Source organism: Coffea eugenioides, chromosome 8 (assembly GCF_003713205.1).
Source record: "Coffea eugenioides isolate CCC68of chromosome 8, Ceug_1.0, whole genome shotgun sequence".
Taxonomy (NCBI): domain Eukaryota; kingdom Viridiplantae; phylum Streptophyta; class Magnoliopsida; order Gentianales; family Rubiaceae; genus Coffea; species Coffea eugenioides.
Window position 1 is genome coordinate 38,960,326 of NC_040042.1, and position 19,784 is coordinate 38,980,109.

The following is a 19,784-nucleotide window of genomic DNA, read 5'->3' on the forward strand; positions in this document are numbered from 1 at the left end:
TTTAATGTCTAAGGACAGAATTACATACATTAATTAGATGTGTGTGTATATATATATATATAGTACATTCAAGGCCTTGTTTTGGATAACAGGGGAAGCAAATAAGAAGAAAGAACACAAGTCTTCATTTCCTTTATTTGATTAAAATCTAGGCTTGAAAAACAATGAGATTGTATTGGATGCATCAAATGATCATTGAGATAGTTTTCATTTTTGAGGACCAAATTACATGCATCACAAGGTTTATCTGTGATAGGCCTGGTCTGGGATCGATGTCACTAAAATATGCAGGTGAACGAATTCAAATGGGGACGGGAAAGAATAATAACACTATAAGATAAATTTCTTTATTCGTTTGTTTTTTTTCAGGATTGTGTTTGTGGAAGTACGAAAGGTAGGTCATGTCGGATGCAGCAAATGACAATAAGACGATTTTCATGTTTAAAGGATAAAGACAATGCAAAATACATACATCAACTATGTACACGTACATATTAAGTCTAGATTGGGATAGAAGGAAAGAAGAGCAGAAATACGTAAGCAGTGAGGCAGACAAATATGATAGGTTTCTTGGATCATTTGGAAAGGCTTGGTCAGTTTAGAAAGAACAAGATCGTTTTAAATGCATTCAATATTATTATTATTATTTGGTAGAAGTTAATATCATACAAATTTCACAAAATTCAATGACTTTTTATTTAGAAAGAGAGCTTTGTATACTATTTGATTCCCTCATTTCTTTTCTTTTCTTTTCTCGCCGGTAAAACTTACACTACCAAATTTCTCCAATTCTCTTCTTTTCTCTCCATATCTCTCGATCAAAACTAAGTCTCCATATTTCCAATCCTACTTTTTCAAGAGCAATAAAAGTCTACAAAACATGTTCTCATACATAAATATTATTAAACTCACACCTACACTCCTTTTTGGTTAAGGTTCATGATGATCCTAAGTGGAGTTGAGCTTCATTTCAATACTTACTTATAAGGTTTGAGCCAGAGTCCAATCCAAATGCACTGCCAATCGTAAGTACCTTCTTTGACAAATGAAAATCACACCGTAAATCACATAGCTTAATCAAAGTCGTGAGAAGAAAGCACCTATTTAACTTAATAACTAATTCTAATCCTGATTGATTAATTTAAGATTATGCTAAAGCCTAAAGAGGTTTGCTTATTTTAGTATTTATCAAATATACCCAATGATCACCTCAAGGTCTCTCCCATGGCAGCCATAGTGACGTTAATTATAAATAAATAAATATTGAAGGAATAAAACTTTAATTTGTTTTTGTTTATGCCACAAAAATGTATAAATTGAGACGCACACACAAAAACACACACAACACTAAATATATATGCCCCACTTCCATAACTTGCTGTTATCTATCGACCTTCCCCCGCCCCCCCTCCCCCCCTCTCCCCTGATTATATAGAGATTGAATTCAATTGAACTCCATTCAATTCAATTGCCCCCCATGAACAGAAGGAATGTTTAGCCTTAGACAACATATAAACCATATATACGATTACTCTACCACCTCTTTTCCTTTCAGTCTTTCTCTTTCAGTTGAATGAATGCTGATTTAGCCCCGCACCCTTCGCTCCACCCTCCGGTTATTGCTACACTTAGATTTAGAAGAATTCATTCAGTCTCACAAGTGGATAAGAATTACTCTTCTTGATCCATTCCACCTCTCAAGGACTTCCCAATATTCTCAAAAATCCTCAACTCCTAGTCTGGATAGAATACAGTTGTCCCCTATAACTCCAAACTCCAAATTTTTATTTTTTTTGATCATCGAAACAACAACCAAATTTTTCTCAAGGAGAAAGGAGAGAAGTGTTTGCTTTTCTATGCTCCCATAGAAAGCATCACTTCATACCCTCCCCTCCCCTCGCTCCACAAATCCCACGTTTTCTTTTACCAAATGGATCTCCCTAAATCTTTGCTTTGTCTCATCTTATCTTGGGTCATATCTCAAGTACGAGGATAAAGGAAGCAAGCTCTACCGTTATTGTTCTAGTTGTTGGTTTCTTTCTCTTATCCTTTTTATCAGTTTTAATTTGGTAACAACGAAGTTTTTCCTCCACTGGTGGCCAGTGTAGTACTTGTTAAGATTCTTCATGGACTACTTGAGGGAAATTGAAGGAAAAAGGCTACACGATCGCAACCCGAATGAAAAGATGATGATGAAATCTTCCAGGTGTGTTTGTGTTTCTGGACCGATCATCGTCGGTGCCGGACCATCAGGACTAGCAGCAGCAGCTTGCCTGAAAGTAAAAGGTGTCCGAAGTGTTGTTTTAGAGAGATCTCATTGCATAGCTTCTTTGTGGCAGCTCAAGACTTATGATCGCCTTAGACTTCACCTACCAAAGCAATTTTGCGAGCTTCCCTTGATGCCTTTTCCAGAGGGCTTCCCAACTTATCCAACTAAACAGCAGTTTATTCAGTACCTGGAAGCTTATGCAAGAAAGTTTGACATTAATCCGAGTTTCAATCAATCTGTAGTGAGTGCTGAGTATGATCAAGTTCTCGGGCTATGGCGGGTAAGGACGGTGGGATTGAAGAAAGAGGAGACTGAGTACGTTTGCCCGGGGTTGATAGTGGCCACCGGAGAAAATGCCGAACCTGTAGTGCCAGATATTGAAGGGATGAAGGACTTCGGAGGGGATATATTGCACACAAGTTTGTATAAAAAGGGAGGTGATTTCGGAGGGAAAAGGGTTTTGGTTGTTGGCTGTGGAAATTCAGGAATGGAGGTTTGTTTGGATCTCTGCAATCATAATGCTAGTCCAACACTTGTAGTCAGAGATACAGTAAGAACACTACTCGATTTTTATGAGCCATTCTTCTACCTCTCTTTTTGTTTTCCTTTTGATTTTTTGTTCCTCCCAAGTAAAGCAAATCCATTACAACTTTTTTTTTAATGCTTTTTGGTCTCTTCAAGCTTTTGAATTGAATCTCCATTTTAATAAGCAAAAGTTTTTCATTTTCAACTTTCCGCCTGTTTTTGACAAAGAAAAAGTAAAAAACTAGCTGAGATTTCCTGGGATTTTTTAATTGAAATATTATTATGCATTTACACTAGGAAGTTCTCAATTACCAATCTGAATAAACAGATTCATTTCAACCCAAATATTTTCTTTTTGTTAAATTAGGTGAACAATAATATGCAACCCTAGTTCGTTCTCCTTTTTTAGGGGTGTTTCCTCCAACTGTTTTTAGTTGTGAGTCCAATCAAATTCCAACTGTATCAACTCATAGAATCTGCATAGAACTAAGTAAGTTCCTTGGGATTCTTGTATGTAAACAGAAAATCCCTGATGAGTCACTTTCTTGGAATCGTAAAGCATGCGGAACATTGGTCAGAAACTGAAGATTGGATATTCGATCAATTTAAGTAATTGAGTCTTAATAATTTGTTGGGCTCTGGAAAGGGTATCCCTTTTGCTAGGATATGGTGTCCAGTAATGATCAGCACCCACCCTGAAACCAGCCACAAACCATCCCTTCAAGAATGTCATGGCTAATTTGTACTGGCCAATTCATCTTTTAGGGTCCCCATTTGTTATAGCCCCCTTCTCCCCCCCCCCCCCCAACACACACACACACCACCAAATATTTTTGGCAACCTTTTTTCATGTGTGGGAGAGGGAAAACTATACTAAACTTTTTCGGTTTTGTTTAGTTTTCGATCTGCTAACGATGATGATTATGCTGATGGTCATGTTATTAGGTGCACGTCTTACCAAGGGAGATGCTAGGAAAATCAACTTTCGGGCTGTCCATGTGGTTGCTCAAGTGGCTGCCCATGCGTCTTGTGGATGGTTTCTTGTTGATTGTGTCGAGGCTCCTGCTCGGGGACACCGCAAGATATGGCCTTCATCGCCCGCAAATGGGGCCGCTTCAGCTAAAGAATTTGTCCGGAAAGACACCGGTGCTGGATGTTGGGACACTGGCCAAGATCAAGGCTGGAGACATCAAGGTACTTGTCAATATGATCAACAAAAAGAGAAAAAAAAATCCTACCTACCTTTTTTATTTTGCCCTTTTGTTTTTCCACTTTAATTGCAAAATCGTTGCATCTCGCTTTTTATTTGTGGGAATCGAATGGAATGGATCCCATAAACAAACTTTGTTTTAGCAATCAACGATTGCAATATGAGGCGAATTCGTAGCAAAACAAAATTCTCCAATTTTGTTCAAGCAAAACAAATTGTTACCAACGCGGGCCAGCAACCCCCTTTTTCTTTCTTGTGATCGTAGGCTGTCAATTTGGCAAATTTTGCTCAGAATGACTGTGACATTCCCTGCCCATTTTACTTTTGAAAAAGCAATAGCTCGTGTCGAAAAGAATGATGCCCAAATCAGAGGCAAGCTGTTAAATGTTGTAGAATTTTCTTTTACAGTAAGATTACAGTTAACAACGTGTCAAGAACAAAAGTAAGAATGATTATGACTGACAGAATTGTCAGCCTTTCTATTTTCGGCGCATATATGCGCTTTAAAATGTTAACAATTATGAACAATATGTTTCCATCAACATGTTTTACTTGGCCAAATTAAGAAAGTCATGATATCACTTCACCTATTTGAAGTTGCTAAATTTATTGCTACTGTTGTAGGTAAGTCCTGGCATTCAAAGACTGAGGCCACTTTCAGCAGAATTTGTGAATGGAAAAACAGAGAAATTCGATGCAATCATCCTAGCAACTGGTTACAAAAGCAATGTGCCTTCTTGGCTAAAGGTACTTTTCCCTCTTGCTTTTAACTTTGTTTCTTGATTCTTAAGGATGCTCTTGCAAGTTCAAAGTAATAGATTTTTTTTTTTTTTTTATAAAGTTAGAAATGGGATCTTATTATATTATTCATTGCCTCCATCCCAGGAAAAAGAGATGTTCTCAGTGAAGGATGGGCTACCAAAAAGACCGTTTCCAAATGGTTGGAAAGGTGAAAGTGGGCTATATGCCGTGGGGTTCACCAAACGTGGCTTGCTTGGTGCGTCAATGGACGCTAAGAGCATTGCAGATGACATTGAAATGTGTTGGAAAGCAGAATCAAAACATTTCTCCTACTTTGCTCGTCCTTCTTCATTGCAATCATAGTCTTTTTTGGTTTGGTGTTAGGACACATTAGAGGCTTTGACTGACGAGTTAATTAGCTGATTGGAGAATTTTGGTGGTACCATTTGCAGAAAAGTTGGTACCTCAAGAAGTTGCTCCTCCACTTATAGAAAAGGTTGAAAATACACAAAGAAAAAAAAAAAGTAGTATACCATCAAAACCCCTTTATCCATCAGCACCATAACTTGGGTTGGGTAACAAAATTGACAGAAAAGCGAAAAAGTTGGTGGTTTTTGTGGGGGGACCTTAAGCACTCTAGACCAACCTATAATTTCCTTGTATATTGGCCAAATTCTCTAATTAGTAGGAATTGATTATGACAATGTAGGGGGTGAGGAAATACTAAAATTGTTATGCATTTGATGAAGAAGTTTACTTGCGGCTTGGATTTGACACTATTAACACTCGGATGGGATTTCTTCCTTTCGTTTTCTGGGATTTTTTTTTTTTTTTTGGTTAGTATTCCATATGTACAGTTAGGCATGTGAGGTTGATGACTGTCCATGTAGGATTTTGGAAGTGTATGGTGACTTTCAGAAAGAGAGGATTGCAATTAAATATGATGGCGAAATATTTGGTACCCAAATTCCAGATAATCACTAGAGCATTCGTAATCTTTATGGCTTCTGCAATTTCTCGATTGAAATCATCATTTGTTTCCAACTTGTTTTTAGGACCACTCTGCCAAAACTATTAATGAATGTGCCTCGTTCAATTCGTTCAGGCTGCTCCTGACCATGCACACAAATAAAGCAAATAATAATAATAAAAAAAAAAGAACCAATGAGAAAATAATCTGCCAAATGTTTAATATGGCACGAGGTATTTGGCTTTCTTGCTCCTTATAGTGAATTATTTGTAATTTGATTAAGACTTCTAAGTCCATTCATGCATTTTAAGGCATATTGAAAGCAAATTGGTCTACATGCATATCAACAATCTAGGCTTTGGCTTTCATCCCAATCCATGCCTCAGCCAACTGGTGAACCAACTATATATATATTGTCATTTCAGGTTTCAGAGTAGAAAGCAAAAGCTAAACCAACTACTGAGAAAATAAAACTGTAAAGAACTATTTAACTGAGAGAAACTGCAATTTTTGTTTTCCTTTTGGAGGCAGAAACACTGCAATTTTGAAATAGAAAGAGAATGAAAATATCAATTTACAATTCAACGATCCATGTTGAAGGCTTTATGCTTTTTGTAAACGGTTCAGTTATTATAATATCACAATCATGCTCTCAATGATAAACTATTTGTCACTTTAGAAATGTTCCATTCAAGAAGGTTGAGGAATCGCTTTGCAGGAAATTAATATGGTAGAGCAGTAGTATATATGCTACAAATCATATTGGAGAATAAACAATAGTGCTGTCCGTCTTTAAAAGCATGCTTTGTTTAAGGCTACGATGCAATCATACACATTTATCATGCATCATTAAAATGAAAGGAATTAGTGCTTTGAACACAATAGCACTGAGAAACTGACTTTTCAGCAATAACCTAAAATGGAGAATCAAGCTAAGTTTGCAACTTTCTTGTCTTTGCTATTGGAAAAAGCTTGAAGGAGGTAGGGCAAATTTGTTTGCGGAGATTCATTTATTTACAAATAGTTAAAATGTTAGATGGAAATTATGAAGAGAAGCTTGAACCACTTTGGTGAGTTAAATTGATCATGACCTGCACTATAACCTTCATATATAGTCTTTGGGTGTAAATAAGTTTGTTTGACATTCATTAAACCCCCCCCCCCCCAAAATTTTTTTTTCCCTATTTACGTTCTTATATTGGTTAGATAGATAATATTCTCCCTAACTTCATTAGGCATATCCACCCTCTGTTTATATGAAAGAAAGTATATGCCCGTGGAGACTTCCTATTTTATTTGTTAATAGAAAAATGACTTACAGACGTCGATTATGTGGTTAAAGTGTAAAAAGATGACATAAAAAAATTAATGAAAAAACTCCTTATTCTCCCAGTGTTTCTCTAAACTCTACTCCCTTTATATTTTAAATCCCATGACTACTTTCTCCTAATTAAATCTAGCTAATATTTAATCACGTTGTCTTACAATATTGTTATTAATGTTAGTTTTCTCACACTGTTTTTTCTTTTTCTTATGCAGGTGGGATACTTGTGGGACTTGACTGTATATTTTATTTGGTAATGATTCAAAAGTTTTCGATGTAGAATCTTTATCTCCTACTCCATCACCTAACAAGAAATCCAAAACACAAATATTTCAAATAAAATTATTCTTGCATATATCTCGAGTAGAAAAAGAGGAGAAGTTAAATCAACTGTGTTCTTTGGAACGTACCATTATCTTCTATATACATTTAATTATTTTCTCAATTATTGACGTGCTCTAGATGTCCTTTCTAAATTTGTTTACATTACTCAATACACTTCTTCAAGTCTTCAACTTTTTGTAAGAGTAAAATTTTATATACACTGTCAGTGTATTTACTATCACGATTAAATGGATGTCATATGAGCATATTTTGAATTTTAAATTCAAATTTTGCACATGTATCATATATCTAATAGTAATAATATATACACTAACAATGTATATAAGATTAATCCTTTTTGTAAAGGCTACTTATGCAAAATTTACACTGGAACTGGATAAGCTATTTCAAAAACATAATGTATGTTAGGGCCTGTTGTCAACTGATTCTCGTCTTGTAAAAGCAGATTTTGTAAAACTGATTTTTTGAAAATTAGACTTTGCAGAATAAATCATGTGTTCTCATTTACTATTAAAAAGCCATTTTAATAAATGCATAGGTGTTCTAAAGAAAAAGTTAAAAAGCTGATTTTGACAAAAAGATGACCATGTTACCCTTATATACTGTATAAATAAAATTTTGTGCTAATTAAATAATTTTTAATATAACTAATTACTTTTCTTATGATAATTAAATAGTGGATGAGAAAACAAAGGACGTGTAGATGAATTTCGAAGTGAGATGAAAATAGCAAGAATGTAGAAAGACCATAAAAAAATTGGGTATGTTTTTTTATACATTGTCGGTGAATAATTTTTTTTTATACTAGTAGAGTTAGATCGTGTTAAATAACATGAATTCAAATTTAAAATTTAAATCATGCATGTCTGGTATATACTCATAGTTGCTTATATAAAAAATCACTGCATTGTTAGTGCATAAAAAGTTAATCCTAAAATATTAAAAGATGGTCTAGAAATTATGTTAAAATTTGAAGGGTAAAACAACAATTTAAGACCTGCTTCTAACTTTTAGCTCTTTTGGGATCAAAAAATCTAAAATCGGTTGAGAAAATAACAAAATAGTTTTTCAAAAATCAAAAGTTAAAATCATATTTCCAGAGTCAATTGAGAACAAGGCTTAATTGTTGCCAACAAATTAACAAGGAGAAAAAAATAATCTTTGGAAGCACCTGAAAGGCTGCTTCTCTAGCCAACTTTTCTTTATCTAAATACTAATAAACTACAAGAACCTAAAGAGCAACTTTTCTTCATCTAAATACTAATAAACTACAAGAACCTAAAGAGCAACTGTTCATAACAACATTTCAAAACTGTTCCTTGCGCTTTTGAAGTTACTATCAGCTAATCTTGAGTTGGCGGATGCGAGTTATGGGAGAAGCATCATAACCCCATTTCAAAGAATTCATCACCACATCTAACGATTCAAATTTTGTATGCGCAAGCAAAAAATTAAATCTAGCTACTACCTACAACAAAAAGGGCAAGCAAGAAAGATCCAATACTAAAGCCGTGTTCTATTTGTTTAGCTTCTTTTGATAAGAGGAGTGGCTGGAATTATGGCCCAATGGATTCAGGGAATAGGGTTCCTTTCATTATGCCATTTGGGCTAATTATCACCCCTAATTATAGCTAAGCAGGCAGGTGTTTACTCTCTTTTGGCTTTAGCTTTTGCTCTTGAAGTTTGCACGTAAATGGTTATGTACGGTTGTAATTAGCAATAAAATTCCATGAAGACGGACACCTTTCGGTTAAAGTAAAATGCTTTAAAGACCACAGGCCACTTAGTTAATGCTTCTCTGATTGTGTATAAAATACAAAATACTGATGTGTAAAAATCTAGTTCTTGAAAACAATACAAGGGAAATTTGGGAAAAGAAATATTTTAACAGAGTAAGTTGACATCAAAAGTGGTTTAGTCATGACTCAGTATGTTGACAAAGTTGATGGCTCGTGTTTTACTTCCATGATTTTAGCTTGTGATATATTCGTTGGTTGAGTCTGAACTAAGTGCTGCTTCATACCTCTAAATCCGTAGCATGATTAGGCCCTGACAAATGCCAAGCTCAGACTAGAAGTTTTTGAAGTTCGGATCCCATTAACCTTTCCACCTTCATTTAAGTCTAGGGCACAAATTACTGCCACGATTTGTAAGGAGAAAAATCAAAATCTTCCCCAATGCCCCTCCAACACTAAAGTACTGAACATAGAAATGCATTCATATAAGCATATCAATGGGTCGGGTATTACTAGATTCAATTTAAATTTATCATGTTTTTCTTAGGTTTGGGTTTAAATTTTCAAATCTAAACTCTACCTAGATCCAACCCTAATAAAAAAAAAATTGTGGGTCTAAATAGGATCAAATTTTGTGTGTTCCGTACTCAAATTCAGATCCAGACCTTATCCAGACTCATATGTATACATGAGAAAGAATGGACAAGGCTTAAATACTAAAAGTTTCAATATTAAAGATTGTTAAAAATTTTTAAGAAGATATAATTATTTGATAACATTTCAAATTTTCAGTGTTTGATTTTTTGCCAAGCTATATTCTTGAATGTTGATTTTGTTTTTCAAAAAATGGTAATTGGTCTATATATTTATTATCTTTGAACTTCATATATTTTTACTGGTTCCAAATTTAAATTTAAATTATACATTATGAAATACCCATCGATACATATTGGATGCCCAAACTTATAAGGGTCTAAGTGTGGTTTTACTTTTCCAGCCCCATGAGGGTCTACTTCTAGATTTGAGTACTAATTAATTCGGTGTATCTAGGTTTGAATGAAATGAATCCAATCCAAACACTGCTCGTTGACATACCTACATCTATGGGTAAGATAAAAACTCCAATTCCGCGGAGATACTAAAGTAACTAAACACGGGGGATTAGACCAACATTACCATGAAAGTGCCTATTAGCATATTAATTTGAACTAACTGTTGTGCTAATTGTCAGTTTTTGAAATGACTCTCAAAGTACTCTAGAATTTAAAAAATCGGGAGAAAAAATAGAAAAATGTCAAAAACCTATTCAATCATTCTGAATTTTTGCTAAGTAAGTTTTTTCTCCCCTCCCTCCCCCCAACACCCCCCCCCCCCCTCAAGTCTTGGATAAATTAGAGAATAAAAGAATATAACAAGTCAGTTTGAGACCTAAGCCTTACTCAAAAATGGGATTGTCATTAGTCATTAATACTTATCGACCTATTGCACCTCACGTTGGTTGAATTTGAAACCCAATAACTTGATATCCTCTCAATAATTTGAATTTGATGTATCCTCTCAATGAACTTGGTTCAGACAAGTGTTTACAAAATATGGGGTAAAGCTGTTTTTTGAACTCTTGATTTCTTCCTGATTCCCAATCTTCCTATCCTTTTTAGAATTTATGTTTACCCTGGTTTATATCTTCTTCTTTTTTTTTAACATAACTACCACCTCAACCTGAAATCAAAATTTTAAAAAGAAAAATTCAACTTGAAATTCTTTGAACCCGTTGACTCATCAAGGAGGTATTACGCTTATACTCCCAGATTAACCCGAATAGGTACAGTGTGGTCCATGGACGGTGCCTCTGATCCACAAACTCATGATAGTAAGTCTGCAAGGACATCCTCTCACGTACTTACACATGGTGCACATGCCCTCTCATCAGGACCATCCAATTTGATATGATCAGAACATTCAATTAGGGTGGCCCGAAATATTGATTATCTTAGCGGTTTTGATTGACATATGCTCGAGAATTATGGACCATTAATTGAGTGCCCAGTAGAAGTCAACATCTGATCAGATGGTTGGGAAGCAGTTATTAGTCAATGAAATCATCAGCATCCATCTCGACTAGTCCAAACTAAATGATTGGCTCCAACCTAATCATTGAGGATTTGGGGAATGTTTGTTGTAATATGCTAGCCCGTTTGGCACTCTCAAGAAAGTAATAAGAGAGCCTCAGCCTAACAAATTTATGGTTGTAGTCCTTATGTCCTAATTTAATTCTTTTCTTATTCAAGTGAAGCTCCTAATCCGACGATCAGGAGAGACGGAGGGAAAAAAAAAAGAGTCGAACCTAAAATCTCACGAGTATATCTAATTAATTAATATCCCTCCTAATTAAATTAAGTTTCGGAAACATTGTAATTTAATTGAACTCGGCCTTTTTCCCTTGCCCTTTTTGATGCTTAATTTCGATGTTAGAATATCATCATTGTATGAATTTTTATGCTGAAAACTTGGGTAAATTATGTATAATATCACCTAAAAAATTTAGATAAGATAATGAATTGTGAGTGTCTGTACTCAGGAAAAATATTTCGTCCAATGGTTATGTAAGATGGTGACCCTTCGAATTGAATACTCCGAGCTGTAACCTGTTGGCCTCTAAGCATCTTGGAGTATAGGTTGAAGCTTTCCACGAAGTTTTTTTATATCCAATAATGCAGCTCCTACATTTCTTTTTTGACCTGACCATTTTGACTTTGTTTTGTAAGATAATTATTACTTATGCACTTTATATCTAACACAGTTCCAATTTTATTGAGAATTCAACTGAAGAATAAAAGTTTTCATAACTAAGACCATTGATCTCCAGAAAAGTTTGTCCGCACATTACATGAATGGTATAAATTATTGATTGAAAAAATACCCAAGTGGGAAAAAAAGGAGTTAAAGCTGCTTTTCAATTTATATATAGTGAGGGAGATGTTTGAGTTTTCCTTTGCTATTTGGTGTAAATTTTTATAGATCGAGCTAACTGGCTCTACTACAAATTAATTGACTTGATTGCCAGGAACAAAACATTTGTTACTACTTTCGAACTGTTGAATTTGACTCCAATGCAGCCTGATCAAAGGTTTTATCAGTTACCTGTATTGAAAGTACATCAACGCGAAAGGGCATGCATAATACACTTTACATGCCCTTTCTAATTGTTTTTTTTTTCTTTTTTTTACGTGTCTGCTAACTAGACTTACATGATCAAATCTTGATTTGGTTGATAAATCTGAGACCATATATATGTGTATATATATACATATATATATATACCTTAAATATTAAGAAGTCTAATCGTTTATTTTTTTAAAAAGGAATAAAGTCTAATCGTTCAGGAGACTTTCGAAACAGAGCTAGCCTGCCCAGGCATTGACCAAATTAACTTTTATGAAACATAAAGACAGATTGGTGTTGACAATGTGGATTCTTTGTCCACCTCATGTTTAGGGCTGCTTAGGAGTTGCTAAAGAACTTGTCTTTTTGCTGATGAATAATGATGCCTGCTGACTTCTTGATTCATTATTGAGAGAGTGAATTGGTCTTCATTGCCACCAATTCATGCGGGATGATAAAGAGACAGGAATAGGGCGGCTCCCCAAATTTACGACTATTCGCAAGGCCGTATTTCCCTTTTGTCACCAAAGAAAATCATTCTCATTTACTGTGCATTTGATAAAATTAAAATCTGAAAATTAAAATACAAAACTTAAGTCTAAAATCTAAAGCCTAAATTCATTAAATTATTGAATTGTTGAATACTAAATTTGATACTTTTGAATGTGTACATATTAAATGATAAGTGAATAGTTTATTATTTATTTTTAAAAATAAGTTTTACTTAAAAAATTTAGTATCATTTAATTAATTCATATGTTCAATTTTTAATTATTAAATGCATCTGAATATGTTAATATCTAAATTTAGTAAATTTAAATATTGAATTAAATTATCAAACAAGATCTTAAACTACGCTTTGTTGTCATCATCCTCACTTGACTACATATTTAGAACCAAGTTTATAGAAGGATGAGAGAGTATTTGTGTAACATATCAAACATGGGATGATTGATTTAAGAAGGACAACAATCATACATACGTCAAAACGAATCCTTGGACTTTTCAATGCCAGATGAATCATTAATGTTAGGTCGTTATTTACATTAACTTTTGATGAAAATCATCACCTATTAAATCCAAAATTTTATGGCCATTATTCACATATAAGTCCAACGTTGAATTAAAGATCCAACAATCTCTCACTTGGACTATATGTGTAATCTTATAATTATCTTTTACAATTAACCATATGAGTTCAACTTTATTGTCATTACTAAAATGTATCTGTAGCCAATTTAATCCATCAATTACACCAACATAGGATCAAAGTTTGTTACAATTTCGTAATTCGATCCATCAATGATCACATATGCTGATATAACTGAATGATATGAATCATGATATAGATGTGTAGTATGAAAATTTCATACAATGTGATCATAACATGCCTATTTCCAACTGATCCATCTTAAATTTTATGGGATCAAACCATACCAAAATTAGAGTGTAAATAAATTTAAACTTTATTTATGCATAAAAATATTTTTAAACATTAATAACAAAAAATACAATATCTTAAGAGCATTTAAAAGAACAAACTCCCACTAAAACTGAGCATCACTTAATAATATGAAACCCATACGAGCAGTATATTCACGAAATATTTTGGATGACAATCCCTTAGTAAGTGAATCCGCAGTCATAGAGTTTGTTCCAATATGTTCTATCAACAATTGGCTACTCTGTACTCTTTTTTAAACAGTCAAAAACTTGATTATATATATATTTAGATTTTATCGAATTCCTGTTGTTATTGGAATATAGGATTGCTGATTTATTGTTATTTAGTGGCCTTTCGATACCATCGATTACATGTAATTCTGTGATAAATTTCGCAACCAAATTTCATGATTGGATGTCTCATACCAAGTTATAAATTCTACAGTCATGATAGACGAGATTATAAGAGACTGTTTAGTACTCTTCCAAAATATAGCACCTCTAACTAGCAAATAGATATAATTTGATTTTGATTTCATATTATTTTGACATCTAGTATAATCGAAGTCGGTATATCCAATGATCTCGAACTCATCTGACTTTTGATACGTGAGCACGTATTCTTTTGTTTTCTATAAATACTGCAAGACTCATTTGGTTGTCTTCCAATGATCTAATCCATAAATGTTTAAATATCTACCCAACATCTCAATAATATTCGCATATCCGGATGCATACAAATCTGAACATACATTAGACTCTACTGTTGATGTATAAGGAATCTTTTACATTTTTTTTCTTCATATTACGTTTACCACTATATTTCACTGAAACTAAGCGTGTAAAGAGCGTACTAATTTCAGTCTTTTTGTTCTTGACAAATCTTTTTTCAATGTCTTGAAGGAATTCCTTAACGGTAACCGTCGTTTCTGACATTGTTCCTCTGAATGTTTCTAAAACGGCCTTTCTAATGATCATCAAACACAAGCAATTTGATCTCTCCCACATTTTTTTATCCCTCTTTTCATCTGAAGTACTCTAATATGTAAGACGTAGAGAAGAATTATTCCTTAACGCAAGGTGGAGATCCATTACTCTAAGTACTATCAAAAGATTTTCTTTTCAGGACTTGAAGTTTGTGTTATTCAATAGAGGAATATTATTGATGTTGATAATAATATTTGTAAGATCATTCGCAACTGAACAGAAAACATAAAATAATTAAAACAACCTCACATAGATCAAAATAATAATAAATTCAAATAAAGGTAACTTCATTTCAAGATACTGATGTTCCATTAATATTTTATCTTTGGACAAAAATATTCACTTCTAAATGATATCTTGACACAATAATAAACACTGACAATAATAACATGTCAAAAAAAAATTTCTTTGGATTAATTTATAATTCACATGTAAAAATCAAAATAATTATAAAGTGTTTATTATCACAAGTGCACATGTAATTTTGTTAAATATTGACCTTCTTTTGAGTTGATCAATATTCACAAAATTACAAGTGTCCAATCAGTTATATTCTAGAATAAATTAATTTTCGTAAAAGAGGTCACTTTGGTGGTAAATTGTTTCAATTAATTTATAAAAAAATATATATAATCATACCAATATTCAACTTTAAAATTACACAAATTATACAGAAAATTTTGATCAAAGCTAACTTTGATCAACTCTGATCAAAACGTGGTCAACTCAATCAAACAAATCAATTCTAGTTAAACCAATCAAATAGATCAAGACTTATTGGACTAAAAGTCCATATCTGTAATTTGACCCAAATTATCATTCAAACCCAAAAAATTTTTCTTGAAATTCATAAATACCTTATAAAATTATATATTTAGTGGGCCAACCTTATAGACTTTATAAGACTTAAATGCTCTGTTTTTAAACTCGGACCGGACCTGCCGGTCCGAGCTAACTCTAAAAACCGGAAATTTTAAAACTCGGTCAAACTAGGTCAAAAATTGGGATTGACCCGATTTGACCGGAAAAAAGAACCGGGTGGAGGATCTACCAAACCCAAAGCCGTTGACCATGTGCCACGTTTCCAGTCAATTCACTCGAGTCCCGCCATCCACCACCGCGATCCCATCCCACCAATAGGAATCAATCAAGTGACTCTTTTTTTTGAAAGACAAAATATTTTTAATAATATGTTTTGACTCCTAAGTTGTTGAAAATTATTAATATACCTCAAATATTTCATACTTTATAAATGTTGTCTTAAAGTTTGGTGTTACTTTTCAATTAAGTTCATAATTTTAATTCTAAATTTGTTAATGCTCATTAAATAATATAAATTGCTACTTGATTGTTCTAATTTCTTTGTATTTTCTTGTTAAATATATTTAAAACATCAAATATATATATATGAATATACATTTATTAATATTAACATGTTATTAGGTATTTTACATATAATATTTTAATTTTTAAATAATTTTTATTTATGACGTCATCCGGTTCAACCCCGATTGAATCTGGTTGAATTCATTAACCCCTGACCCCTGAACTCGACCGAGTCGATACCCGGTCCGATTCTAAAAACATAGCTTAAATGTCTTGTTTAACTTTATTAGAATTCATTCAAATTAGAGAAACCCTAATTTTCTTAACATATTAATAAGTTACATATCATGCAAGCCCTACTAAATTATGTTCATCAAAACTCTTGTATGAATAAACTAACAAAACAAATCAGGAAAAAGACGAAGAACAACTTTCCGAAACCAGAAATCAAGTTAATTTATATCATGAAAAGTATGTAAGTCCTACATATCAAGAATTTCACAAAATTCAACAATCAAGCAAGACAAGCACACGTGATCTTAGAACCATATGTACTTGAATTATGTGCTAACTAATCATAACAAACAAAACAAATATATGTATTTGATTGTGTATCATACCTATTGATTTCGGCAAAACCATGGATTCATATCTAATCAAAAGCAATGAATTGGACAGTGCGAATTTACCGAAAACATAAGCAAACAAATTACATTAATATCACAATTCAAGATTGTCAACCGCCACACAATCAAAACAAAAATAATTCTAGTTAAAAAAAACCTGAAAACTATGAATTATTTAAAGGGTTAATCGCACTTTATCCCCTTTAAGTATAGGTCATTTCTCACTTTACCCCCCAACGTTTGTTTTTCGTCAGTCTACCCCAAAAACTAACGGTCAACTCTAATGGACATAAACAGAATATTGAAAAGACAATCATATCCTTATGAAAATATTGAACAACCCAAAATGCCCATATATGTTGGTCTATGAAACGCAAGTTTCCAAAATTACCCTGGAATAATAGAGGGAAATTTCCCTCCATCTGGCACGGGACAGAAAAAGAAAAATAAATTAGGGAACAGACAAAAGGTTCCCTTTTGTTATTGTCATTGTCGGGTCACTTTCTCTTCACTTGTGCTCGAAGCCTTAGCAAAACCTCTATTAAAAAACTTGAAAATTCACCAGCATCTTGAATGGAAAAACAGGCAATCGATGAAGTTGTTAGCAGACGGCAGAATTGAATTTGAAGATTGTGAAAGGAAATTCTGAGAGCTTGGGCAGCCCTTAAGGTTAGATTTTGTAATTTTTTCTCGATTTTAGAAATTTCTAATTTCTAATCAATTGTATTGCACGGAAACAACGGTATGGGTTTTTTTAATGGCTGCATAGGTTTTAATGTGTAGACAATTATTTGTTTGAAATCTGTTGGTGTGATCCCTTGAAGTTCATAACAAATCATTATCGGGTTAGGATGAAAACGATGGGTTTTTAGCAACTTTTGTCTTTTTTAATTATTAATTTGCTGGATTCTTTGTTTACTTTGGATGGTTATATGTCGGCTGTTACATAGACAAACTAGGATTTTTTTATTTTTGTGGAACAATAAAAGATGCCTGCTCTGTATTATCTGTGCATGCACTAAAAAAGTTGCCTTTGTGTGATTACAGAAGAATGGATTTTAAAACCTATGTTTTAGAGGTTCATTACGGAGGCCATTTTGCCCATGTCCCAAATTTACAGTATGTGGGGGAGAAGTTGCTAATTTTGATGATGCTGACCCTGATTTGATGTCAATTTTTTAGTTAAAAGATGCTTTTAAAGACGCTGAAATTTCACATGAAACAGAGGTGTACTATAGGGTTAGGAATCTTGACCTTCAGGTTAGTCTTAAACTATTAAACAGTGACCAGATAATTCTAAAAATGTTTGAGGCAAATAGAACTCAAAGCATCATACAACTTTATGTTGGCGAGATCCCTGAAGAAGATTTGCATGCTGATGGAACTGTTGTAAAGGAAAATATTGAGGTTAATGGTGAACAAAATCTAAATCCTAATGCTCAACAACCCCAAAATGATGAGGCCGAAAGTGATGCTTCAGATGCTTCACAAGAAGGTGATAGGGATGGTTGTAGGGAAGTTGAATATGACTCTGACTTTGATTTTTTTCTAGATGGGGATGATTTAAATGATGCATGTGACCCTATAGATGATGTAGAGAGGGATGGTGGTGAAGTAGATTGTCACCTAAAACAGCCTGATTATGCTAAGTATGTGGAACTGATTAGTGAAGAATATAATACATACCTTAACTCCAAAGGGAATGGAAAACTGGTTGATGATGAAGATGTTAGTGATGATGAAATACTTAAACCAGTTTATGATTCAAATGATAAAGGCATGGAGCATGAATTTCCTGAGTTTAACATGGAAAGGGATCTAAAAAATCCTAAGTTGACTGTAGGCAGAATTTTCACCAACATTTATGATTTTAGAGTTGCAGTTAGAATGTATTCAATTTTGAATGGGTTTGAAGTTACCTTCACTAAGAATGACAAAGATAAAGCTGTGGTTATATGTGCAAATAAATGTGGATGGAGAATATATGCTAGTGGCTATAATGGAAGCAAAGTTACACTTCAAGTGAAGTCCATTAAAGGCGTACCTCATAGATGTCTATGGTCTTTCAAGAACAAGAGTGCAAATTCTAGGTGACTGTCTAGGATGTTTATGGAGGAGATTGCTGACCATCCGGATATGAAAGTAAAAGGGTTCAAGAAGAGCATAAAAAGGAAGTATAACCTAAACTGTACAAACTCTCAAATGTATAGAGCAAGAGAGAAAGCAGAGGAAGCAGTGAAAGGGTCATGTGCAAAGCAGTATGCAAGATTAAGAGACTATTGTGCTACACTTCTACAAAGAAATCCAGGTTCAGTGGCATTTATTCTAACTGAAAAATCCCAACTTTGTAAAAGCCCAATCTTCAAGAGAATGTTTGTGATATTTACTGCACAAAAAGAAGGTTTTGTAAATGCATGTAGGCCTGTAATAGGGCTGGATGCATGTCACCTTAAGGGGATCATGGGAGGGCAGCTTATGTCTGCAATTGGTAGGGATGCTAATAACCAGATGTTCCCAATTGCTATGGCTCTTGTTGGATCTGAGTGCAAAGATAGTTGGGGGTGGTTTTTGGACAGCCTTACTGATGCCATTGGGACTCCAATTGAAAGGGGTTGGGTATTTCTATCAGATAGACAAAAGGTCAGCACCACTACAATCTGATTTACTTTCCTTTATTCCTCACTCACTCTTTTCACTAATTCTGTGATTTATGTTTTTATGTCAGGGATTAATTGATTGCATTGAGAATAAGTATCCTGGAGTGGAGCATCGATTCTGTGTTAGACACATGTATGCTAATTTCAAACTGAAATTCAAGGATAAGCACCTAAGAGATTTAATGTGCGGGGCAGCCAGGGCTTATTTACCCTGTCACTATGAAAGCAAAATGAGAGAGTTGCAATTAGTAGCCCCAGAAGCACATGCATGGCTTAGTTCCATACCAGCTAACCTATGGGCCAGACACACCTTTTCTTCAAAGACAAAATGTGACCTTCTAAGTAATAATATATGTGAGAGCTTCAATCAATACATTAAGGATGCTAGGGAGGAACCCATTTTGACTATGTTTGAAGCCATTCGAAGGCAGCTAATCTGCAGATTTCAAGAAAAAAGAGATTG

General features: G+C 33.8%; 1 protein-coding gene across 1 annotated transcript; it reads left to right on the forward strand.

Moving 5' to 3' along the window:
• The first annotated feature begins 1,493 nt into the window (after window positions 1-1,493).
• On the forward strand, window positions 1,494-5,269 carry LOC113781322 (indole-3-pyruvate monooxygenase YUCCA6). Its single transcript, XM_027327241.1, has 4 exons — window positions 1,494-2,819; window positions 3,740-3,988; window positions 4,629-4,751; window positions 4,890-5,269. The coding sequence occupies exons 1-4, from the start codon at window positions 2,127-2,129 to the stop codon at window positions 5,106-5,108; spliced, it is 1,284 nt and encodes a 427-aa protein (XP_027183042.1). The 5' UTR covers window positions 1,494-2,126; the 3' UTR covers window positions 5,109-5,269.
• The last annotated feature ends 14,515 nt before the right edge of the window (window positions 5,270-19,784 follow it).

What these genes read in the sequence shown, in the direction of transcription:
- LOC113781322 (XM_027327241.1), top strand. Translation starts at nt 2,127, where the DNA reads ATGGACTACTTGAGGGAAATTGAAGGAAAAAGGCTACACGATCGCAAC. An exon ending in CACTTGTAGTCAGAGATACA is followed by an intron (nt 2,820 to 3,739) that starts GTAAGAACACTA and finishes TCATGTTATTAG; the next exon opens with GTGCACGTCTTACCAAGGGA. An exon ending in TCAAGGCTGGAGACATCAAG is followed by an intron (nt 3,989 to 4,628) that starts GTACTTGTCAAT and finishes CTACTGTTGTAG; the next exon opens with GTAAGTCCTGGCATTCAAAG.